Source organism: Xenopus laevis, chromosome 5L (genome assembly GCF_017654675.1).
Source record: "Xenopus laevis strain J_2021 chromosome 5L, Xenopus_laevis_v10.1, whole genome shotgun sequence".
Taxonomy (NCBI): Eukaryota; Metazoa; Chordata; class Amphibia; order Anura; family Pipidae; genus Xenopus; species Xenopus laevis.
In genome coordinates this window covers 18,626,037-18,651,944 of record NC_054379.1, presented here as the reverse complement: position 1 = coordinate 18,651,944, position 25,908 = coordinate 18,626,037, and the positions used below count along the sequence as shown (strand labels likewise).

The following is a 25,908-nucleotide window of genomic DNA, read 5'->3' as shown; positions in this document are numbered from 1 at the left end:
TTCTAAAATGTACTTTTGTACCTTTTAAACTGCAACTGACTGTCATTACAGAACTATTGTAGGTACTAGCAGCAGTCTGTATACTCCACTCAATACAGGTTTCTGCTGCAAAATGTACTGTGACCTAACAGCCCCATCTAGTGGCAGACACAGTGTAGCACATGCTGACTGGCAGGAGGAAATAAATTATACAGCAATGATTATATTTATGTTTCCATATGAATGTGACACTGGAGAGAAAATTAATGAGAGCAAAAATAATGGAATAAAATAGTTCTCTACGCCCCTTTCCCACCTCCTCCCAGACGTGTAGGTGTTTGGAACAAGCAAAGCTCTGGGCTCAGATTAATCATTTAGAAAGTCCCAGTGAACAAACAGAACTTTAACCCTTATCTCTGTTCTTTCCAGTGGGCACCAGTTCAGCAGGGTCACCAGTGCAGGGAACTAGTCATGCTGCAGGCTGTAGCGATGAGAATGAGGTTTGCCTTGCGGGTGTCCCTGGTTGGAATCATATTCCTTTGCCTGTGGATTTGGATGCTCAGCCACCTCTTGTCCCAGCAAACAGGTACTGATTTTCCCCCCGCTAACAGTAATGGGGCAATTTGCTTATTCATGGATGTTATTATTTTGACTGAATGGAGGAAGAGTTTTGTATCCTGGGGTAACAGAAAGTATGAAATCTATAGGGGACCCCTAACTGCAGGTGCATTAGTGAGCTGTGTTGGGCTGAATCCCTCTAGTTTCCAGGAATGCCCAAAAGTCCTGAACCTGGGCGGAAAAAAAAACCACTCCCAATTTCAGATTTTATTTTCTCTTTATATTGTGTTGCCCAAACTAGAAAAAATTCTGGTGGGTGCAAGTCTTGCTGGGCTCTGCCCCCCAGTTACCTGCACCCAGGGTGGACCTAGGGGACCATTTCCCCAGTGAGCCCTAACCCAACCCAAAGCTGAGCGGGAGATTGTAGGGAAAGTTCAGGACTCTCAGGTAATGGTGGGAGTTGTAGATCAAATATGATCAGCCTTGTATGTGTGTGAGAAGTCGTTTTGATTTGTAGCAAACTTCTGCGCTTTGCAGGAAAATTTTCACAAAATTGCCTCAAAAATTCCCCACCACGCTTGTTTTACTTTGCGCAAAAACAAAAAAGCTGCACGTGACAAACACATACATCATTTTATCCTTCCCCTCTCAACCAAAGGGATCTGAGCCGTCCCACTGTTAATATAAGGACATACAGTGAATATACCATTTATTCATTTTAATGTGGCATACAAAGTACCCAGTTAGTACAGTCGACCAGAGGTAATGGCCGCATACATCACAGGGATGTTTTTAAGAAATTGGCAACATGGGAGGCTTTTTTTTTCTATTGCTATGAGTTGTAGCCTAGTGGATAGAAGGTTCTGTAAAAATGTAGGGCATGTGTGTGTAGCGATACACTAAGTGAAATATGTGATTTTGCCTTCCCAATTTTTATTGGTGGCCCCAAAGCAGAAACAAGGTGATAAGAAAAAAAAGGCCCAAAGACTCTAGACACTAATGTTGTTTGCTACAAAAGTGATGCGCGACAAAATATTCACGACAAAAAGGTTTTTTGGCAGTTTTGTGAATTTTTCAGCGAAGCATAACAAGACAGATTTACTCATCACTAGTGAGAAGCAGTGCACGTGTGTTTATTGGATATGAATGAGGAGGCTTGGGGTTCCTGTACAGTAGGAAAGAACAGGCGGTGCATTCTGTCCCCTGGCTGCTCTGCCTACAGCCTGACCTGACCTGTGCTGCACACTCACTTTATAGGATAATGGTGCATTCCGCAACTGCCTTCTTTGTCATGTGACTCATTGGCTTGGCACGTGCTTCTAGCATCCTCCAGCACACACACCCTTAGCTGACTCCCAGCACTCTCCTCTCAGCTGAGCTGGACTCCCAGAATCACCATGTTGCTGAGTTGGACTTCCAGTAGCCATGCTACAAGTGGTTGTAGATAAATATATATATATATATAAATATAATTGTGTTGGGATAAGTTTAATTGTGCCGCTTGTTTCTATGGCAACTTACAGTAGCCCCTCTGGCATTTTCCAGAACCCACAGATTGCCAGTCCGGGCCTGCCTGATACACGGCCATACAACTTTGCTATCACTTTGTTTCCTTGCAATGATTAACCTTATGTGTTCCCGGGCTGTGAGTAACTCCTAGGACAGATATGAAAGGGGATGGAAGCTCAGGTACTGCTGTAGGGATAAAGGTACAGTATCTTCCTTCCTACTGTGTATTGTTTGCTTGCAACATATCCACTATTCTCCATATAGGGTATGTATAGTATTATGTACTGTATGTGATCTGCACTGTAAGCTGCCATGTAAAACTCAATAAAATAGACCAGTGCTGTCCAATTGGCTGCATCTGCCCCCCCCCCCCTTGTGTGACCCTCCATTGAAGTCTGGTTGCTTTGATTACTTACTCACTTACTTTGTGCTTCAGAAGGTATCGGAAATGAGATCAACTGGCCCCTGCATTGTTTACACCTCAGATCCAGGCTGTAAAAGCCCTGCATTGTTCACAATTGTAAGGAACTGCATTGTTCACATATCTAAGACCCTGAGACTGTCAGTACCCACACTGTTCACAGACTGTAAGAGAAGCACTGGCATTGTGTCTGTTCATAGTACATTATTTACCGTTCATCTTAGAGTGGTCCTGTCTCCTACCCTGTTCTGCCTATGCCTGCCCTACCCTACCTGTGTGTGCCATACTCTGCCTGTCCTATGCTCCCTGTGTGTGCCATACTCTGCCTGCCCTATGCTCCCTGTGTGTGCCATACTCTGCCTGCCCTACCCTACCTGTGTGTGCCATACTCTGCCTGTCCTACCCTACCTGTGTGTGCCATACTCTGCCTGTCCTATGCTCCCTGTGTGTGCCATACTCTGCCTGCACCTGCCCTACCTGTGTGTGCCATACTCTGCCTGTCCTATGCTCCCTGTGTGTGCCACACTCTGCCTGCCCTACCCTACCTGTGTGTGCCATACTCTGCCTGTCCTACCCTACCTGTGTGTGCCATACTCTGCCTGTCCTATGCTCCCTGTGTGTGCCATACTCTGCCTGCCCTACCCTACCTGTGTGTGCCATACTCTGCCTGCCCTACCCTACCTGTGTGTGCCATACTCTGCCTGTCCTATGCCGTCTGAGTGTGCCATACTCTGCCTGGTAGGGGGTTGTTAGAATTTGAAAATACTTGTTATGGGATCCCCAAGCTGTTTAATCATTCACTGGGGGTTGCTGTGTTATCCGCAGGGGAGGAGGCACATGGATTTAATTTAATAGATTTTTCACATACAGTATGAGTGACAAGTGATATCCCTGCACCAAGCATTTTGTTTTTTTTGTGTGCTACCACCATTAATGTGAGTATAGTCTTAACATTTTTTGTGATATATGGGTGTGTTTTAAAATGGTGGTTGGTAAACACTGGCTTCCATTATCAGCCCTCCACCAGGTAGACCAGAACAATTCCAGCCCTCAGTACCACAGAAGTTGGACAGAACTGTAATAGACAGATATGTGGTTCTCTATTGTTTGACTGGGAAGCTGCCATGTTGTTACTATAAATAGCAGTCAGGGGTGTAACTACAGAGAAAGCGGTTGCATGGGGCCCAGGACTGTAATGGATCCAGAACGACTGATATTAATGACCAACTTTTATATATACATATATTGGTACAGTAGGTCAACTTACCAAATTTAATTTGATGTGGGTCTCAGAAACATCTAGTTACGCCTTTGATTGCAGTGTCCTGTGCCATCCAGTAGGTCGGTTGCCAGTCATTCTAGTTCTCCTTTTCTCTTTCCAGCACAACCTCAAGCCATGTCACCCTCACTATCAATCACCATAGACACTTTCCTCCATGTTCAACAACTGAGGAAGAAGACTCTGCAAGATTTCTGCCTCGAGCATCCAGATCTGAGCACCCTACAAACAACAGAAGTCGCGGAGGATCTCCTCTCTACCATGGGAGTGAACCAAAAACTCCAGATGTTGTACTGTAAGCCAACATCTACAGGGAGTGACCTCTGGGAGGAACTGCTAAAGCAAATAGAGGAAAGGACAGATGTAACAATACAGAGCCCAGTTGTCCATGATGGTCCAAGAGACACACCATCCAACCAATTGAGTGCTTACAATTTAACAACGCTTGAGAAGGTTTTCCGATCCTACACCAAGGTCCTTTTCATCAGAGACCCATTTGAGAGGCTTGTCTCCTCTTACTTACAGAACTTTGCTGGAGAAGACACTTTTGACAAGTTTCTTGAAGATGGCCTCACCGATGAACCTGAAGATGGTGACGGCTCTTGGACTCCTATTGTGTTTCTGTGCCATCCGTGTTTCATTAGATACGACTACATCATAAAGTATGACTTTTTTAATGCAGAGGTTCTTCACCTCATAAAGAGAATGGGTCTCCCTGAAAGTGTGTTGGCACCAGTGTTAACGGACAATGGATCCAAGTGGGCCTACAAGTGGCTGAATGAGAATTTACTCAAACAAGTGACCATAGAACATATTGAACAAATTATTGAGCTTTATACTTGGGATTTTGAGGCATTTCCTTTCAAAACATTCCTTCTGAAGGATCAACTCAGTGACGTTTAGAGGATAATGTTTGTTTGATGGGCCACTGAAGGTTTATTTTTGAAAGCTTTTTTGGTTTAGGCCTCAATTTAGTTCCAAGAATATCGTGGGCACCAATGAAATGTTGACCTGAAATGTCTTCCCAGTACCAGCAAACTTCACTCTAGCTGGTACTTAGTCTCTAGGGGACACAGAGATGACTGGGAACCCCATTGTGAAGAGCCAGTCCTACAGTTTGGGCACCACTGTTATAGACTAATATGGATCATGGTTGCTTTCCATAACAAGGTTTTGTGTTCTACTGGGAGTTCTATTAAAACCAGTAAAACCAGTTAAATGTGTTTACCTGTCATGGTTGGCACAATTCCAAGATGTCCCCCTGTTGCCTGGACTGTAGGGTTGTCTCTTGAAAATATTTTGGCAGCAAGTACAATTCACTCTCTTTCCCCTTCACTATTAAATAAACTTTTACTACGACGTAGAGTTATATTGTGAGACAATTTTGCAATTTTTTATTATTTGTGGTTTTGGAGTAATTTAGCTTTTTATTCAGCAGCTCTCCAGTTTGCAATTTCAGTAATCCAGTTGATAGGGTCCAAATTCCCCTAGCAACCATGCATTGGTTTGAATAAGAGACTGGAATATGAATAGGAGAGGATCTGAATAGAAGGATCAGTAATAAAAAGAAGCAATAACAATACATTTGTAGCCTTACAGGGCATTTGTTTTTTAGTTGTCGTCAATGACCCGTTTGAAAACCGGAAAGAGTCAGGAGATGGCAAATAATTCAAAAACTATAAAAAAGAAGTAAGACCAATCAAAAAGCTGCTTAGAATTAGCCATTCTATAACTTACTAAAAGTTGACTTAAAGGTGAACCACCTCTTTAAATTTCTTCAGTGGAGAGAAAAAGACAACTGATATTGTAATAAATGATCTCCACCTGTCACCCAATATCTCAGGGCCTTCTATGCTCCCCCTATTTTTACACCAAATCTAAAATTTGTAACAGGTTTTTTTTTAATCTATTCTGTAGGGATGAACTGAAGCCACTATTTTGGATTCGGCCAAACCCTCGAATCCTTTGTGAAAGATTCGACCGAATACCGAAAAAAAATATATTTTTACTTCCTTGTTTTAGATTTCCCTCCCCGGTTCAGCCAGGCAGAAGGATTCGTCCGGATGCTGCTGAAAAAGGCTGAATCCCAACCGAATCCTGGATTTGGTGCATCCCTACTATTCTGTAATTTGCTGACATCTGCTGGTCGGCCAGGGAATAAATCTTATTTTCCTGTTCAAATGCTGCAAACTGCTCTCCCATGATATATTGCACACCTCCCAACATTTTGAAAAAAAGAGGGACAAAAAGAGTTGGTGCGCGGCAACAAATTTTGACCACTCCCATTTTTATGGCACACCACCTAATTACCATGTTCATCTTACGAAATTTCGCAGGTTATGAAAGTTTGAACACATTTCTGTGAGGTTTTTTTCCAGTTATTATAGTTCTGCTAATGAAATTGAATTGCCCTATAAGCTGTGAAGGAAGCATGATGCGTACTTTAGACTTGGAAGAGAGTATTCCTTGTTATCAGCTTCTAACAGAGGGTTGTTTCCAGGGATGCACTGAATCCCAAACTTAATCTGAACCCTTATTTAAATTTATGCAAATTAGCATTAGGGTAAAAAAAAAAGTGCATGTGTTCCATGTGGCAAAAATTACAATATTATTTGTGCAACAAATTTTCCCATTTTCTTTGGGTTCATTTAGACACTTGAATTTGGATAAATCTGATTCCTGACGCATTTGGCTGAATCCCGAATCATACCCTGGATTTGGTACATCCCATTTTGTTTCCAATCCTTCATCATTGTGTGTGCCAATCAGGTAGGAGTGGATTACCGCATCCCACAAGGCCCCCTTTAATAAACCTGCTGCCCTAGGCACATGCCTTTGGTAATAATATTGATTTAAATTAATAAACCGTTGCATTTCTCTCTTATTGTCCCTTACCTGACTATTTATAAAATAAACACCTTACAGATATGCCAGCCACACCTAACAGAGGTAAGGTCACAAACTGCCCAATAAGGGAACTGCACAGCTGTTTGAATTTGATGCCATTGTCAGGTTACAGCACAGCTCCCTGATTTACCGCTTAGATACGGTGTATAATTCTTTGAGGAGTATCAATACGATCACTGCAGCTAAAGGGGAGGGGTCTCGGCCACACCCAGACTGAAGCTGTTGATATTGGCGCTAGTGATGTGCGGGTCGGCATCCGCACTTCCGGGTTGCTTTTAAAGACCCGCCCATGACATCACAAAAGGGGCGGGATGAGCAGCCGCATCGCCTATAAAAGATGAAACCGGAAGTTGGCATTTGACGGTGGCGGGCGGGGAGAGAAGGAGAAGAGCTAAAACAGCACCCTCCCACGAAGAAGTGTGATAGGTCGGCCTGAACCCGCCCGCCCTGTGGGTAAACTCACGGGTCCCGGGTCGGCCTGCACATCACTAATTGGCGCCCAAGTTCTGTATAGCACTGTATGCCTGGCCTAGTCCTCACTGGCATATATTTATCGTATAATGGGGCACAGACTGATGGGTAAATGTGTGAGGCCTGTAGCTCATTGCACACACTACTAAAATTATCCCAGATTAATTAAAAAGCAATGTTATCAGTTAATCAAGAAATACATTTATTAAAATAAGCAAAGCTCATATAGCAACAAATTAATTTCACTTATTAAAATATTAAAAAGGTGAATTTGTATTTATCTCCCTTTGCCACTCACGTGGCTTCAGTCTTGTGCAATTTCCATTGTTCTCCCTCTAAGCTTTAAGAGTAGAAATACTTCTTCTCCTGGCCTATCATGAGCACAAGTATATACATAGGTACATGGATCATCACTAAAGGGGGTTATTTATCAAAGGTTGAATTTTAGTTATGTTTTTTTTTTTTACTCTAATAAACTCGAATTTACTCACAACTCGAATGGGAGCTTATTTATGGAAAAACTTGAACGTCTAAAATTCGATCCAGTGTTAACGACCCGAAAACTCAAATCGATTTCGAACGTACTTCGAATTGTATTTTCCTCTGAAAAAAAGCTATTAACATATTCAAATGGGTCAACGGATCTCTGCCACTGACTTCTACATGAACTCGGCAGATTTTAGGTGGTGACCTATCGAATTTGAGTTGTTTCCAGTGTAGGGGGATGATAAATCTCGGATTCTAATTCAAGTTGGTGCTTCCAAACTCGAAATTGTGAGCTTTGATCAAAAAACCAACTTGAAAATTCGAATTCAAATTTACCATTCAAACCTTAGTAAATCTGCCCCTAAATAATCCCTAAATAGTCCACTCTCCTATGAAAGAGACAGGCACAATGTTCTCAAAATGTACTTGCTCCATATAAGAGGAACGGGGTGATGGACAAAATATAAGAAACAATAATATAAAGTATCTATTAATATGGAGCTGGGCTGTTTTTGTCCCTCCATGTAACTGTAATAAACCAGCCCTGAACTTTTGTGACAGTTACTCTTCCAGCAGGGCAACCGCCTCTTCTTAGATGTCTCTGGGGATTTTTGTGGATAACAAGCTGTGTAACTCTAGGCAATGTCAGCCTGTGGCTACTAAAGCAAATTATGAGGAATTATAACATAATTTTGCCTCTTCAAAGGACCCTAGTAAGGCCTCACCTTAAGTACAGAGTGCAGTATTTAGAAGGATATAAATGAGCTGGGGAGAGGGCAGAGATGTGCACCTAAACTGGTTAAAGGGATGGAAGATGTGAACTATGAGGTTTTCAAGGTTGGCGTTGTTTACTCTGGGGAAAATACACTTGCAAGGGGACATGATTACTCTTTACATTAGAGGACATTCTCTTTTCTCCCTTAAAAAAGATCAAAGAACAAGAGATGATGGATGGACATAACAGTCCTACAAGTCAGCCATGCCCTGATACAGATACAATGCATACATTAATGATAGCACTACCCATTATAAGCTAAAAAGACAAATAAAAAGCTTAAAAGTAACCAGAAAGAAGATTACACCGACAATTAGGCAGTTTAGCCGCATTAATAAATGTTGTTTCCATTACTTTTTCTAACATCCATATTTGGTATTAGTAAAGACTTAGTTGCATCATCATCTCTGGGCTCAATCTCTCCATCTTGTGGGGAAGAGCTTGTACCCAAATTCATTTCAGGATGCTCTTCTAAAGGGATTCCCATTGGGGAGAGTGCATCTCCTTTATCTTCCCTGTGGTCTTCTTCTGGACAATTCTTCTTGGACACTGCGTCCTCGTCTGTTGAAACATCATTTGGGGGAGTTTGGGATTCCAGACTAAAAAAGGAAATGAAATGAAACAAGTGAGAGTATATATGCATATATAAATTAATACATATATATATATATATATATATATATATATATATATATATATATATATATATATATATATATATATATTATATCTTAGTGGTCATATACAACCGCAGTGCAATTTTGAATGCAGTTCCCTATGTAATGAACCCATGATGAAAATGTAATTATATATTAAAATTATAATTGTGTGTTATTATTTAGGCAAAAATCTGCTGTGCCTATTGATGTAGCCCACAGTGGAAATTCTGAAATTACCGCCACATCCTAGGAGACAGTATCTTCAAGGTTTCCCTGCAACAATAGGGGCCCTTGGGCACAGTTCATCAGACAGACTTGGTGGGTGCAATATACACAATCATCATCAATAGGCACCTGCTATCCCACAGCCACATTCCCAAAGACTATTATGCCACTGTTACTATAGGTACCATCTCTCCCTACTATACCTACTATCCCACAGTCACACTCCCTTCCCAGAGACTATTATCCACTGTTACTATAGACACCATCTCTCCCTACTATACCTGCTATCCCACAGTCACACTCCCTTCCCAGAGACTATTATCCCACTGTTACTATAGGCACCATCTCTCCCTACTATACCTGCTATCCCACAGTCACACTCCCTTCCCAGAGACTATTATCCACTGTTACTATAGACACCATCTCTCCCTACTATACCTGCTATCCCACAGTCACACTCCCTTCCTAGAGACTATTATCCACTGTTACTATAGACACCATCTCTCCCTACTATACCTGCTATCCCACAGTCACACTCCCTTCCCAGAGACTATTATCCCACTGTTACTATAGACACCATCTCTCCCTACTATACCTGCTATCCCACAGTCACACTCCCTTCCTAGAGACTATTATCCACTGTTACTATAGACACCATCTCTCCCTACTATACCTGCTATCCCACAGTCACACTCCCTTCCCAGAGACTATTATCCACTGTTACTATAGGCACCATCTCTCCCTACTATACCTGCTATCCTACAGTCACACTCCCTTCCCAGAGACTATTATACACTGTTACTATAGGCACCATCTCTCCCTACTATACCTGCTATCCCACAGTCACACTCCCTTCCCAGAGACTATTATCCCACTGTTACTATAGGCACCATCTCTCCCTACTATACCTGCTATCCCACAGTCACACTCCCTTCCCAGAGACTATTATACACTGTTACTATAGGCACCATCTCTCCCTACTATACCTGCTATCCCACAGTCACACTCCCTTCCCAGAGACTATTATCCCACTGTTACTATAGGCACCATCTCTCCTTACTATACCTGCTATCCAACAGTCACACTCCCTTCCCAGAGACTATTATCCACTGTTACTATAGGCACCATCTCTCCCTACTATACCTGTTATCCCACAGTCACACTCCCTTCCCAGAGACTATTATCCCTACTGTTACTATAGGCACCATCTCTCCCTACTATACCTGCTATCCCACAGTCACACTCCCTTCCCAGAGACTATTATCCACTGTTACTATAGGCACCAACTTTCCCTACTATACCTGCTATCCCAAAGCCACAGTCCCTTCCCAGAGTCTATTATCTCCAATGTTACTATAGGCACCATCTCTCCCTACTATCAGTTGCTTCAAAACTATTCCATTGCAAAGCCCATACATTTGATTCTATTCAGACCAGTGTAAAGACAAAGTTCAAAACTAGGATAATTAGTGGCTATATATGCCAATGAGCTATAAAGGTGGATAAAAGTTGGATAGAATTAATTTACCAGTGTATGAAGGCCTCCCAGTGGCCTGCCTAAGCAACCTGGCTCTAAATCAGACTGATATATATTAGGTACGTATATATGTTTAAAAGCAATAAAAAATTCTTACAAAAGTCTACCTATACCCATATAGATATCTGATCCTTGGGTCGAGTTAAACAAATGGATTGCCCTGATTCGGTCCACTGAGGTTGTGGTCAAAAAGGGTAAAGCTGCACTGATTTGGCAAGGTCAACAAATGAGTGGAATGTTACCCGTTTCATCACTACCACAGTGTATGCAATCTGTTGCTGTTCTGCACCGAGACTGTTGTGAAGCATGGGACTAAGGTATCAGTATAAACAGAAACAAGAAACTGAACAGCAAAATCCAGATACTCAGATACTCACTGCTCAAAAGTGCCTTGTTTAGATATTTTCCTGTAAAACAGATAATGCACATGAATTTGAGCAAAATCTTATCAATTCCCAGCAAATCAAAGGAAAGTATTAAGATTACCTTCTAATTTTATATACAACAAATACAATTAAAGCGATGCCAACAACAATTGGTACTATAATTGCTGCTACATGTATTTGTCCAGGGTCTTTCACAGCTGCCCCAGTCATGTTATGTGTTGGTAGAGGTGCAGAATTCTGGATAGAAAAGTCAACTTCATCACTTGTAGTTGGGGAATTTTCACAACATCCTGTAATTACAAGTTAGAAATGAATGGTTCTGATTGTATACAAACATATAATACACAAGAGCCATGAATATCCTGTAAATTATATAGTGAATACAGTACCCCATATTGTAAAATATAAGGATTTTATAAGTTACTGAGGAGTTCCATGACCATATAAAAACACGAGGCTGAAGGGCGAGTATTTTTATACAAGTAATGGAAATCGGAGGTGACTTCTAATATAATCATATTTTGCAACAGTGGGTACTTTATTTATTATAATACACAAGTTTCAGGGAGTCATGTGACAGAAATGACATCAGAACTCACGGTTTATAAGGATATCATTTACTAGATATTCATAGCTTTTGTGTATTATAAGCATACTGTATAATACACAAAAGTCATGAATATCTTGTAAATTATATCCTTATAAACAGTGACTAATGATGTCATCAATTTTAAACGGTGAGTAGTGATGTCATTTCTGTTGCATGACTCACTGAAACTTGTGTATTATAATAAATAAAGTACCATTGTTTCAAAATATGAGGATATTAGAAGTTACCTTGGAGTTCCATGACCTGTATAAAAACACTCACCCTTCAGCCCTGTGTTTTTATATGGTCGTGGAACTCATCAGTAACTTATAGTATCCTTACTGTATATTTTACAATAGGGGGCACTTTATTCACTATATAATTGCCGCTTCCCAGTGTAGCCTGGCAATATGTTGACACCCACACTGCCATTCAGCAGGTAACAAGGTTTCAAAACCATGGCCTAGGTTGGCAGCAGCAACTGGCTACCCAGGAGGCACCAGAAAGGGATAGGAGAATAGGAAGGGATGTATTAACTGTGCTTAACCCTATATATCAAACTACAACCTGAAATTAACACGCACTCCCTATATATCAAACTACAACCTGAAATTAACACGCACTCCTGATGCCAGCGGTGCCGGCTCCAGGAGTGCGCGTTCATTTCAGGTTGTCATTGGCAATACTCCCAAAGTTATGGGTTTGGGGCGCTGCACCGAGCCACCGGATGCTATCGGTGAGTGCGGCACATTTACTGCTTAACTTTTCAAATTCACTGTCGTTGAGTAGGGCTCGAGCCTGAACGCAATAGACCTGGGGTCTTTACACCCAGGTCCTTTCTCACACCGGGTGAGCCACACTTTTGAAATTATTTTACGGCTGGGATTCAGCTACTAATTCCCCCCTTTTTGTGCCTATAAATCAAACCCTAGACTCGTCTCTATACTGCAGAGTGGGAATGGCATGGACATGTGAGGAGGGAAAATACTGACTACAAAATCCTCATATAGTTGTCATTGTAAAAGTCAATGTCTGAATGTCCCAAGGGAAAGAGGCTGGATTTGGAATTCACTGCAGTATGGCCCATAGAGACTTGAGAAGAAAGACAAAGATTACATATTAAATATATGAGAGAATATAGTGCCCATCCTCCCTGGCACACACCAAGGCAAAAATTAAAGGAAGAGACATGGCAGCAAATGGGACTATGCAGCAGAACAGTCACTTTAATGTTCATTCTCATGACTGGCACAACTCTATCTAATATTGCATGAGTCCTCAGTGCCCACACATAATAAAGTAGGGCTGCTATGTCATTAGCTTTTCACTGCTGTGATTGGATGCAGACAGAAGGAAAGGTTGCTACACAGTTTAGATTTACCCATATACTTTCCCATAGGTTAGTGAGAGCTCTAGTGCAACAACAGCTTGAATACTACAAGAAGTTTATAATGAGGTCCCACACAGGATAGTTTGCACTGGGCTACTTCAGTATGTTTTGGAGAATCAGATTACCTGCAGGTACAGCTAGAATGGGAGTTGTACGGCCAGTGCCATATTCCAAATACAGATTGTCATGGATCAGACCTGTCATAGACAACAGCACGCACATCTGTCTCTTATTCAGTTTCACCTCTGATTTGTTACATTTTTCTGTAGCAGAATGGGCAGTAAACTGGAAACTGCAGTAATTCTCTTTGCCTTCTATACTGATTGTCAGGGGTTGGTCCAGCAGCTTTTCCTCAGTGCAAAATTCAAAGATTTGGCAGGACGAACAAGAAGAAGAGGCTGTGTAAGACAAAAACAAAGGCATTTTACAAATAATTTAGGGAAAAATTAACAAGGATAATATAAGGATAAAGGATAATGGCATCACTTCCTCTCACTGATGCACAACTCTAAGCTCAAAGTTCTATTTCAGACACTTTGCACTTATGTTCAAAAAGCAGCCTTATACTGTATAGTTTAACTTCATTGCTAATCAATTATAAGTAGAAATACCCCACGAATGCAATGCACATTACTGAACATATAAATAAATATATATTAGACATGCATGAATACAGGATTTGGTTTGGGATTCAGCCTTTTTAGCAGGATGCAGCTGAATCTTGTGCCTGGCTGAACTGAACCCATATAATCACATGACTTTTCTTCACATGAACAAGAATATTGCGTTTTTTTAACCCTTTTTAACGCTTCCTTACACTTTTTGGATTCAGTTCAGGAATCCTTCATGAAAGATTGCACTTACATGTAGCAGAGATGCTCAGTAGGATAACTATAAATCTAAGCCAGCAGCTCCAGCGCACTAGATGAGAGAGAGAGAAACAGTTAGAATGAAGAGACTAACATTTTACATCACCATTCGGTACTGTATGGTTGTGCACCCCTGTATTTCCCTTGGGTGAGTAGCCAAGGTCAGGGAATTATGACAGCTCAGATGTAAAGTAACACTATGACTATCTTGTGGTTCTCTCTGAGCAGTTACAAGCAAAGGGCTAGGATAAGTGATGTTACTGAACTACAAATCCCACCATCTTCCAGCTCACTTTATATTCTGTACAATTTGGCTACCTTTGTGTGCACCCAAATCTTACAATTACCCAAATAACTTGAAGGTGGAATATCTAGTTCTCTTTTCTTTCTCCTTTATTGCTTCTACCTAGTTATGGCAGATTCTGACCCAGTTTTCTGAATCACAGCCTCTTTCCAGGCACCCTCCTCTGTTCTAATTTTCAACTGTAGTTCCCCTGCCTTTCTTTTTCTGTGCCATTTATATACACCGCTCTCTCTACATCTTGCCCACTAGGAAAACTCCATTGAAGTCTATGGGAAAATCTAGAATTTGAAATGAATTTGGCCCTTAGTGTGGTATCTACCTAGTACTGAAGGGCTCACACAGGCATTCTCTTCCCTACTCTCCATTTGCAGGTTTCAGTTGCGGCAAAAAGAAATGCAAGTATTAATTCAAACAATTAATACATAGATAAATGCAAAAGCACACTTGATACTGAAGTTAAATGCCACAAAATGGTGGTACATGTGGCTCTTATATGGCAAATTAACACCTTGCCTATGGCTGCACACCGTGAAATAGGGGCTAATTCTGTAATTGGACTCGAAAAGTGACCCACCTGATATTAGGGCTGAAAATGTGTGTTTCATCAAAACGACCATAATCTCAGGTAGAGAAGGAAGCTTCAGATCTCCCAAAGCTTTGGTTTCCTTAGTTTTCTCCTTCTTCTTTCTACAATGTTTGTGTTTTCCTGTCCTTTTAACCAGGACTTGAGCCACAACGCTTCCATTCCCTGCTGCTGGCTGAATGTTTGACTTCTTAGCGGACGAGTCTGGACATATGAGCTCTCTTTTCTCTTCGGCTCCAGGGCACACTTCCAGGGACTTTGGTCTTTTTGTGTGTAATATCCCATATGTGGCACTATGGTCAGCATAGTCCCTATAGAAATAAAATTAAAAGTAGGAAAATAAAAAAAGTAAAATCCAGGCTACTGAAAACAAGAATTGTGGTACCCCAACTCTCCATTTCTCTTTATACATCTTCCACTAATAATGTACTCCTTTCCACAGGCAAGGGCTCTACACATTGATTCACTAATCTCTCTCTGTCTTTCCCAGCACCCTGATCTCCTCGTGCCCCTTCTAACTCCCTAAACTCCAAGCACCCTTCCTGGCTCACATCTTTATCACGGCTCCCTAATTTCGAAGTGGCCTTCCCAGGTCATTAATATACACCTTAGCTCCTTAATTTTCATCCGGACTCCCTAATATTCAAGTGTTTTTCCGGCTACATGATCTCCAATGTGACCCATTCCAATTCCCAGAACTTCACAAATCCCCTTTGTGGCACTTTTCTCTCCAAGTGTTTCATTTTGAGCTCATAAATCCCTTCAGGCTCATAATTCCCATCTATGCGGCCCACCTCATGTACATCTCCTAGCATTCAAATCCCTATGCGCCCTTCCACCTCTTTAAAGGAGAACTGAAGCCTAACTAAAGAAGTAGGTTAGAATGTTGTACATTATGTTGTTGGTTTATGTACCAGCCCAAGGCAACCACAGCCCTTTAGCAGTAAAGATCTGTGTCTTCAAAGATGCCCCAGTAGCTCCCCATCTTCTTTTCTGCTGATTCACTGCACATGCTCTGTGCTGCTTTCACTTACTGATCTTAGGGACCCACTCACAATATACAGTACATATAGAATAGAAATGTCACAATATAAGGCTGATTAGTAATTAATACAGATAATTACTACATGGCAGCACATAAACAAGTGCAATTACCATCAGAATTTAATAATCAGCCCTGTAGCATCATCTTATATTACAGACCAATCTCATTTTCTGCTGGATAATTAGTGACGACCCCTAAGCTTAGTTTCTCAACAGCTGTTCAGAGCCCACTGAGCATGTGAGTGTCACAGACACTTTCCAAGATGGTGACCCCCTGTGACAAGTTTGAAGTCCTGGATCATTGCTGCTATTGACAAGCTGAAACTTTAGGCTGGTGCAGTATATAAAATATGGCATTTTTAGCCATATTCATTTTTAGGGTTTACTTCTCCTTTAACCATCTCTATTAGTTTTTCCTGTGCCTGTGTACAAGTCTTCTCCAGTGTCCTGGGCATTGGGATTTTTCTCAAAAGACAAGTATGAGTTGTCCTTGAAGTCAAGTAATATCATAGACAGGGGGCTACTATATGCAGAATTTACTTTCATACTCAATCTGTTCTCCCTTACATATCTTCCTCATCCACCCCAAATATCCATTTCTTTATCCCTACTCCCTAATAAACATGTGCCCTTCTTGACTCCTTAATCTCCATCTCAACTCCTCAATCTCAATGAACCATTTTTAGTTCCCTAATCTTTATTCTGACTACCTATGTTAATGAGTCTTTAGTAGCTCCCTAATCTCCATTCCAGCTCCCTAATCTCTATATGCCCCTTTAGTGTTTTTGAGAGCACCCAAATCCCCATGTGAGCCATTCTGATTTCCTAATCCACATATGCACCCTTCTGGCTCCCTAATCCCTATGCCATCCCTCCTGGCTACCTGCTCTCCATGTGTCCTTCCATGCTACCAATTACCCACTGCCATACCTATATCTATTCCTCATGTGTTCCTCCAACCCAAATCCCCAGGTTCCCTTCCCAGCGCTTTAATTCCTACCTTCCCTGCCCCACTTTCTCATCTGTCTCAGCTGTTCCTGTGTCTGTGTACAAGTCTTCTCCATTGTCCTGGGCACTAGGATTTTTCTCCAAAAACCCAGACAAGAACGTCTGGGTGCCAGGAATGCTCTCTCCAAAGCCTTCCATGCCAGGGTCATGGATACAATCGCTACATAAAAACAAAAATAAATGTCAGAAATATGAAAAAGGTCCATAGACATTACGTATTATCATAGACACGGGATACTATATCTGACCGTACAGATCTGTCCTTACAGCACCTCCTCTTATTTATCTCATAGTGCTTATACAGGAATAAAGCTCATTTTCAGAAAAAGTTCAGTTTAAAGTTCAGTTAAAGACAATTTCAGAAAAATTCCAGAATTCTGTACTGGCAGATTTATTTCATGTAAATATATTTATATTTACTCTCATACTGAATCTGTCCTCCCTTCTGTTCCCTAATAATCCTGTGTACAAATCCTCTCCACTGTCCTGGGTACTGGGATTTTTCTCCAATAATCCAGACAATAATTCCTCCTTGAAATTTTGTGTTCCTTCCATGTGTTCTGTAGTTAAGAGTCAACTTCTCTGGGCAGCATGAACATATTGAACTGTGTTTACAGTGCCTCATCTCATTTATCTTAAATAGCAGACACAGGGATAAAGCTCAGCTGAATATTTTTGACAAAGACTCCAAAATACTCTTTTTCTGCATCTTCCCTCCCTTCCTACCCCATCCATGCTCCCAAAATCTCTATTTCCTATGTGTTTGTCACAGATGTTTGTTTTAACTCACATCTCTTAAAATATTTTCCAAATGTATGTTTTTTGTTCTTTCATATCTCATGCCAAACATTTAAGGAAGCCATATATGCATATATTGCGGCGGCAATTTGGCCAAAGGCCACCATCACATCCCATGATATTGCAGTCACTCTGGAAGGGGTATAAATTAATAAAAAGTAGAAAGTTTGCTACAGGTCTAGTCAACAATAGCATTGGGATTACAAACATGGGGTGAGTGTATACATGGCAGATTCCCCTAATTCCCAATACTCCCGCCCACAGTCCTTCCTGTGCCTCTATTCCCTTATTTATTTTACCTGTACACCAATTTATCCCTTCCAGCTCTTTTCATATTTCAAATCTCTCTTCTCTTCATTTTCCTAGATCACATCTCTCAATTACTCAATTTCCACTTGTAGTTGCCTCCTTGCCATTGCCAGATTTATATTTGTCTTCATTCTGATACCATTCAAAAATCCCTGACAACCCCTCCTTTTCCACTTCATTCTCAACATATACCCCCTTCTAATTACTATACATTCTCCCCATCATTCTCATCCTTATGCATCTTTGCCATTTCTCTAATGCCCATCTGGCTCTTTAAACTCTATGCCATTCTCTTCTTTATAATTCCTACCTGCCACTCCAAAATTCCCAATGGATTATGTGGCAACACCTGCACTAGTCGGGTATAACTTGCCCCCCCCAAATTTTACATTCATGACTTGATGCCTTATCCTTACCTGCTCTAGGACAGATCAGACATATGTCAGATTATATCACTCAGGCTGGCTAGTGGCTGTTACCTGTAGCTGGCTAGAAAGTGTTTCATTGCTATATACTCCCAGAAAACAATTAAAGCAGTGACAGTTACTAAACCCACTCTCTGACTCAAAATCATGTATCTTTGGTGTGCATTCACAAACCAAACATAATTACCCTGTCTCTTGCACTGGCATCTTGACATCATCTTTATTCCCATTGATGTCACCCGTCTGCTCCTCGGTGTTACTTGTGTTGTTTTTGATGTCACCTATGTTTTTATTGATGTCATTTATCACCCCATTTAGTTCATCTTCCTTCTCCTTAAGTTCATCTTCCTCCTCCTTGAGTTTATCTTTCTTCTGCTTGAGCTCACCTATCTTCTCCTTTAAATCATGTTTCTTCTCACTGACATCATCTTTTGAATTGATGCACTGTCTGTAAAAAAATAAATGGATTAATTTAAGAACAGAGTAAACACAGTCCAATTTTTGCAGTCATCTTACTGGTATGTGTGTGGTTAATATGTTTGTTATCCATTTTCTGCTGGCATGTCTGGTGTTAAAGGAAAATATGGGTTTATATAAAAAATATATTGCATAAAGCAGCTCATATGTTTTATGCAACCCTGTTTCATGTAAATAAACCATTTTCATAAAAATATACTTTTTTTGTAGCATGAGTGATTTGCTGTTTTAAATGCTTTGGTCTGGACCACTAGGATCATACGATTCACAGTGCACACAAACAAACCAAGGGAATAGTGATGTGTTTCTCAAGAATTGAGAAAGGTCCAGACTGGACCGAAACGTTGACAAATAAACTTCACTTTGCTTGATCTCATTATGAAGTCCTGGAGTGCGGCATTCCTTGGAACACGACTATATATATATATATATATATATATATATATATATATATATATATATATATATATATATATATATATATATATATATATATATATATATAAACAAAAAAGAGAGATCAGCACTCGCAGGTCTTAGAAAAATAAAAAATGATTTATTGAAGAGCTATGGACTGACGTTTTGGCTCCACCAGAGCCTTTCTCAAAGTAGTATAACAAACAGTGAAAGTTGTTTAAATACACTTACTGGCGGGAAGAACACAGCAATGATCACATGTGTGCATCATCATATATTAAACGACTCATTAAATCAACACACTGATGTTGCAGTCTATAATACTTAAAGAGTTAAAATGTAAAATTTACCCATGTCAACCCTAAGCAATAAACTACTATATGTATCCAAGTTGCAGGTAAGAGCGATTACGAATAAAAACAAGAACAATATGTAACATTATTATCACTAATCATTGGTAACTTTGTATCCTTTTCGTAAAAGATCACACATTGCTGATAAACTTTGTGACCTGTGTTACAACAAGTTAAAAAATGAGAAAAAATGTCTAATAAATGGCCCATGGGTATTCATCTCCTGATCCTCGATTTCTCTGCTCACTAAAAAAATCTTTATTGCCCAACTAAACTTCTCTTATAAATATATTCACTATACATATTAATACTGCCAAACTTTATTTTCTTTTATGCCCTTTTCCTAATTCTAGGGAGGTCCGCTGTAGTATTGTGAATGATTTTTTATATAATGTAATTACAATGTTATTCCACTAGGGGCCTGCATATAAAGGTCGCTCACATGTTGTTATCACTCATCTCCCTCGTGTACTAATAGATAACCAACCAATATACGTGTTCCTTAATTAACCCATGTGTGTTGAGTCCTTTACTCTATTTTATCTAAAACTATATCCCAAAAGTGTCTTCTACCCACTGTGAATACATCAAATAGGTGCTAAAAAATTATATTTATACAAACTCAGTATAAATTAATATATCACCCTATGCAGCTACAAATATTAACTCCGTGATCACCCCATAATTTTAGTTAATCTGATACCACCCTATAAGTCACCTATACCACATATAATAACAATTATAGTGTAGAGATTAAAAATCAAGAATAGAAAATAAATACATAAAAAATGAAAAAATCAATATAACCCCTTTTGTGGGTGTATGAAGCAATTATTAAGTTATCAAATAATTGATACACTATTGTCTGCTATCAGTACACATATCAGATGGTAAATACTTAAAGGTTCATGTGTACATATGGAGTCCCCCAGTCCACCTTCAGGGGTTAAAGTGTGAGTCATGTAATTAATATATCTATATATATATAAAGAATCCAAACTGGTGCACTCCACAATAAATTGGTGAAATGCCTTCGTGCTGGTAAAACTTACATATATTCAGTGAAAAAAGACCGCACTCACAGGGCCTGTATGAAAAAAAGCCACAAGGGCTGTGATTTTATTCCTCAACGTTTTTTATTCCTCAATACAACCTTCTGAGGACGGCTAGAGTTTGATAGCCGAAACGTTGAGGAATAAAATCACAGCCCTTGTGGCTTTTTTTCATACAAGCCCTGTGAGTGCGGTCTTTTTTCACTGAATATATATATAGTGAATAAAGTACCCCCTCTTGTAAAATATAAGGATATTATAAGTTACCGAGGAGTTTCATGACCATATAAAAACTCGAGGCCGAAGGCCGAGTGTTTTTATACAGGTCATGGAATTCCGAGGTAACTTCTAATATCCTTATATTTTGCAACTGGGGGTACTTTATTTATTATAATACACAAGTTTCAGTGAGTCATGTGACAGAAATGACATCATAACTCACCGTTTATAACTGATGACATCAGAACTCACCATTTATAAGGATATAATTTACAGGAAATTCATGGCTTTTGTGTATATATATATTTATTTATTTTTTATATATATATATATATATATATATATATATATATATGTTATATATAACGATATATGTAACATAGCAAGTTTGAACCTAATTTACTATGGTACAATATGTTATTGTTTTTATATATGTAATATAAAATTGTGGCTGGTCAGCCTTCTTTGTAAACTCTCTGATATACTGTAACCCAAAGGCTTTTCAGCCTTTATAAGTCCAAGCTTACCTAGCTGACCTAGACTGCTTCTGGTCAACCATTTTTCTAATACATTTTCCCGATTATTGGGTTATGCAAAGTGCAGCACATTCTCATGAATGATTTATACTTTACTTATAAAGTTGTGATCGACTTTTTGGACTTTGCCAATAAATGTAATTCCTTTGAGCCTGGCACTACTTTAGCATCTGTATATAGACTTTTTTTGGTTTATCACTTTGGCTCTCCAGGAAAATTTTCTTCAGACGTCCATCATGCTAGGTTACATCAGCCTGTATCTATTACTCACACTCTACTTCCTGTTTAGCCACTTCCAGTATTTCCTGCTAGATGATCAGTGAGTAACTCAGAACGGCAGCTCAATATACGTATGTACTGATATGTATATGCCAATTTGGTAAGGACCTGTAATAGGCACTTACTATAACATTATCTGTTGGCTGAAGGTTAAAATACAAATAGTCATTTTAAATTATTATTTGTATTTTATTTTATATTTATTTTTATCTGCGCTGCTGGGCCTGTGTCCAGACGAAACAGGTGAACGGTCGGTACCTGCTGGGAGAAGATTAGACAGCCAGACTGGACCCAGGCCCAGAATTGCAGATAAAAATATTTTTTTAAAGGAGACATACAGGATAAATGAAAAAAAAAATTTTGTAAGCTATTAAGTATACCATATGGTGCTGGTTTTACTTTTTTGCTGTAAATTAATATATATAATATAGAACGGTGGGCATGTCCTAACGGTTCCTGCCAGAACACACAACTTTTTCAAGCACATTTCTTCTATATTTAAAAGAGTTTAATGCACTGGTACATTCTTGTTTTTTACATATGTCTCCTTTAAAGAAAATTAAATAATAATTGAAAACACTAGATGGGCCCCTAATCACTCTGGGCCCCTAGGCTATAGCCTTATGTAGCCTATTCATTAATCTACCCCTTCCCACTGCAGAGCAGCCAACCACATTTAGGGCAGGGGCACAGGGGCAGATTCGGGGAGATTTAGTCGCCTGGTGACTAATTGTCTCTTCTTGGGCCGACAATCTCCCAGAACTCCCTCCCCCCTGCTAAAACGAAAAATCGCCTGCGGCAATGCACTCGCAGCACTTCAATTTCCGTAGTCGCCCATAGTTTCCTCGGAAATCGAAACGCCACAAATGCCATAGCGCTGGCGTTTTCTCATTATAGCAGGCGGAAGGCAGTTCGGGGAGCTTGTCACCCCGAAGAAGAAGCGATTAGTCGCCAGGCGACTAAATCTCCCCGAATCTGCCCCTGGGCCCCTGCTCTTATTTCTGGAGTTTGGGGCTGCCTTAGCGGCAATTTTTTTTTTGACCATGCCCATTTTTAATTACTATGTTAATTTTACAAAATTTGGCAGGTTATGAACGTTTGAACATATTTCTGTGGTTTTTTTCAGTTATTACAGTTTTGCTAATGAAAGTGAGTTGCCCTTTAAGCTGTGAGTCTAACTTCTCCCAAGGGACCTGTTATGTTACATTGATACAATTACTTTTTTCCTTATTTCCAAAATTGTTACAAAAGTATCTTATCTGCAGCTATGACTGTTCTGGGCTCTCTGTCAAAAGCCATTAAGTTAAAGTTTTTCTTTTTCTGGCTGTTCAGTGCAGAGAAAATCGGGACTTTCAAGTACAAAGGAGGGACTGCGGGTTGAGCTGTCAAAAGAGGGACTGTCCTTCTGAAAAACGTGACAGTTGGGAGGTATGCCTATAGCAAAGCTGAATCTTTTTAAGAAATTCTGTCAGAATCGCTTAATTTATATTAGTTAGTATATTATATAGTTTGTATCAGGCACCAGAACCAACAAAGTGGAGAAAAGAATCTTCTCTCATCCGAACAGCCTTGTGTTCACACTGACAGGCAGGTGTACCCCATGTGCATGCTGACAGGCTGAAACCCTGCTATTCCCCCACCCTTTAGGGTAAGGTCACACTGGGCGATTCGGGGAGATTTACTCGCCTGGCGACTAATCACCTTGTCTTTGTGGCAACCAATCTCCCCGAATGCCTTACCTCTGTCTTGTGCCGGCTAAAATAAAAAGTTGCCTGAAGCATGGCACACGCGTCGCTTCGTATTTCAAAGTCGCCCCAAGTTGCCTTACGAGGAAACTTCAGGCGACTCTGGAATACCAAACGACGTGTGTGCCATGCCGCAGGCGACTTTTCATTTTAGCTGGTGCAAGACAGAGGTAAGGCATTCAGGGAGATTGGTCGCCTTACCCTTAGACTCATAGTAGAGTGATCCAACACTCCCTCCCCAATGTTCCTTTGCAAAGGGACGGATTCTGGGATTTGAAGTCCCTCTGCTTTCAATTGTGAGCTGTGCACAGATTCTCTAGAAAAGCAGAGGGACATTAAGTCCCAAAATCCATCTCTTCACGAGTGAGGGAGAGTTTGCATGACACTGTGAGCCTAAAGGTGGCGATACATTCAAGATCCGTATGTGTGGCAAGGTTGCCAAAGGAGCGTATCTTTCCCCGGAAAGTGGGCAATATCAGGGGCCCTATACACGGGCAGTAGGATTGTCACCTGGGCTGGCCCGTATTTTACTGGCCTGTTCAGTAAAAATGATGGTCGATCCCAATGTTATTAATAGGGAAAAATTATAATTATATAGGAAGGCCAGTATTTTTTTCCGGAAAAGGTGGCAACCCTAATGGGCAGATAAGCTGCCAGACCTGCTCCCTGTTCTTGCTGCCGCGATCAGGCTCAGATTTGTGGAAAGGCCACCTCGGCCTGGGCCTAGGGAGGCAGGATTTTAGGGGGGCGGCATGCTGCCCAACCACACCTGTATTGGTTCAAAAACACTGGGGATGCGCTGGAGATACAATCATTTTTTAAATTTCCCCATTGATGATGAAAATTTGCATGAATAAAGGGGAGGGGACAAGGGCGACAAACGGCAGTGGGCCACGATCTCTCTCTCCAGCCCGATTGCGTCCTAACCGGGTACACGCATGTGCGGATGGGGGCGGGACCAGGCCTGGACTGGCAATCTGTGGGTTCTGGCAAATGCCAGAGGGGCTGCTATAAGGTGTCATTATAGAAAGTGACTATTTAGTGAGCTGGTGGGGGCTGTTTGGGCTTCTGTGTACCTGAAATGCCAGGGCCTATTTTAGCTCTCAGTCCGGACCTGGGCGGGCATGCCGAAGGTGGTTGTGACCAGGGCTCGGGGGCCCTGAGATACCAGCCCTGGTGGCCACTGGACCCCCAGTCGGATCCTGCTTAAATCTTCCTGTGTATGGTCACAGTAAGGGATGGAAAATGGTTCCTATGAGTATCATGTTTGCCTTCAGTCTGTGGAATCAAGTATGTCTGTGTAAAACTTTAAATACCTTTATATTTATATGTGGGAGTTCATGTTAGAAAGTAGGTAAATCTCCCCTTTAATGACTATAACAAAAGCAAGAATAAATCAATATACATTACACGTTTTTGGTGGTTTTATGAGTCATTTTTCTTTCACTATGTGTCGTTTTTGGTAAGGGAGCCCTTTCTCTAGCGCAAACAACCTGTGAGTTATTGTTTGTGAGGAAACGGAGAATAAACAAGCTGTGAAATGGAGCATATTGCACATGCCGGACCCTCACTTCTATTCTGCCTGTATATTAATGTAGAACAATTGCCCCATGTTGCACTAGGGTCTCGGCCCGTGACGCCCTAAAAGTAAATGTGACAAGAAAAAGGCGCTTACTTTGCCATGTCGGAACCGCGTCCTGAACAGTCAGCAATTAATTAAGGGTCGCTGTGGCCGAAATATCGCCTCAAAGATTCAGCGTCTCCCTCTGTGAAATCAGCGAGGCGCGCGCTATGGAGTGAGGCGGCTTTGCTTAAAATGGCTGTAGTGTGGCAGGTGGTTTCACTTTGTATCTTGTAAATATTATTTTTTATTTAAAGGGACAGCTTTTATTGACTGTTCAGTAAAGCTCTATTCAAGCGTCTGCTTGCCCGTGATTTTTCTAATATCTTTTTGTGAATGATTTTATTTATTGTTTCAATCGCCACAACTTAGAACCAGTCCATGGCGGCCACAGGAGACATTCAATTGCTGTTCTGGATAAAATAAACAATAATTCTTGTTCCTTGAAAAAATCACCTCACAGTGATAGAATTACAGTTTACTCACTTGTGGAATGAAACTTTGCTAACCACAGTGGCCACAACAACTCTCAGCTGTGACACTCATTATGGAAAAAAAGGTACAAATGAGCGCAGCGCCAATGAGGTGAAATAAAAAATTTGCCTCAGGCAGCAGCGCCCCTCAAGTTACAAGGTGGTGGCAAAAAGCCTCTCCTGGTACCTTTAAGAGACGAATTTCCGGCACTTTTGCCATCTCGC

General features: G+C 40.7%; 2 protein-coding genes across 3 annotated transcripts; one reads left to right on the top strand and one right to left on the bottom strand.

Moving 5' to 3' along the window:
- The first annotated feature begins 396 nt into the window (after positions 1-396).
- On the top strand, positions 397-5,115 carry LOC108716305 (carbohydrate sulfotransferase 11-like). Its single transcript, XM_018262426.2, has 2 exons — positions 397-565; positions 3,850-5,115. The coding sequence occupies exons 1-2, from the start codon at positions 451-453 to the stop codon at positions 4,647-4,649; spliced, it is 915 nt and encodes a 304-aa protein (XP_018117915.2). The 5' UTR covers positions 397-450; the 3' UTR covers positions 4,650-5,115.
- Positions 5,116-6,063: 948 nt separating this feature from the next.
- Positions 6,064-25,908, bottom strand: LOC108716494. 2 transcript variants are annotated; one of them, XM_018262673.2, is made up of 9 exons: positions 25,265-25,899; positions 18,699-18,959; positions 16,972-17,139; positions 14,919-15,238; positions 14,036-14,092; positions 13,297-13,569; positions 11,293-11,482; positions 11,184-11,213; positions 6,064-8,984 (listed from the first exon to the last, which is right to left on the bottom strand). In XM_018262673.2, the coding sequence occupies exons 1-9, from the start codon at positions 25,270-25,272 to the stop codon at positions 8,717-8,719; spliced, it is 1,575 nt and encodes a 524-aa protein (XP_018118162.1). In that variant the 5' UTR covers positions 25,273-25,899; the 3' UTR covers positions 6,064-8,716. The 2 variants fall into 2 exon arrangements, with proteins under 2 accessions (XP_018118162.1, XP_018118163.1); XM_018262674.2 differs by lacking the exon at positions 16,972-17,139 and having other exon boundaries at positions 25,265-25,908.

What these genes read in the sequence shown, in the direction of transcription:
- LOC108716305 (XM_018262426.2), top strand. Translation starts at nt 451, where the DNA reads ATGCTGCAGGCTGTAGCGATGAGAATGAGGTTTGCCTTGCGGGTGTCC. An exon ending in CCTCTTGTCCCAGCAAACAG is followed by an intron (nt 566 to 3,849) that starts GTACTGATTTTC and finishes TTCTCTTTCCAG; the next exon opens with CACAACCTCAAGCCATGTCA.
- LOC108716494 (XM_018262673.2), bottom strand. An exon ending in ACTGAGCATCTCTGCTACAT is followed by an intron (nt 13,570 to 14,035) that starts GTAAGTGCAATC and finishes TGTCTTACACAG; the next exon opens with CCTCTTCTTCTTGTTCGTCC. An exon ending in GTTGTATATAAAATTAGAAG is followed by an intron (nt 11,214 to 11,292) that starts GTAATCTTAATA and finishes TCTGTTTTACAG; the next exon opens with GAAAATATCTAAACAAGGCA.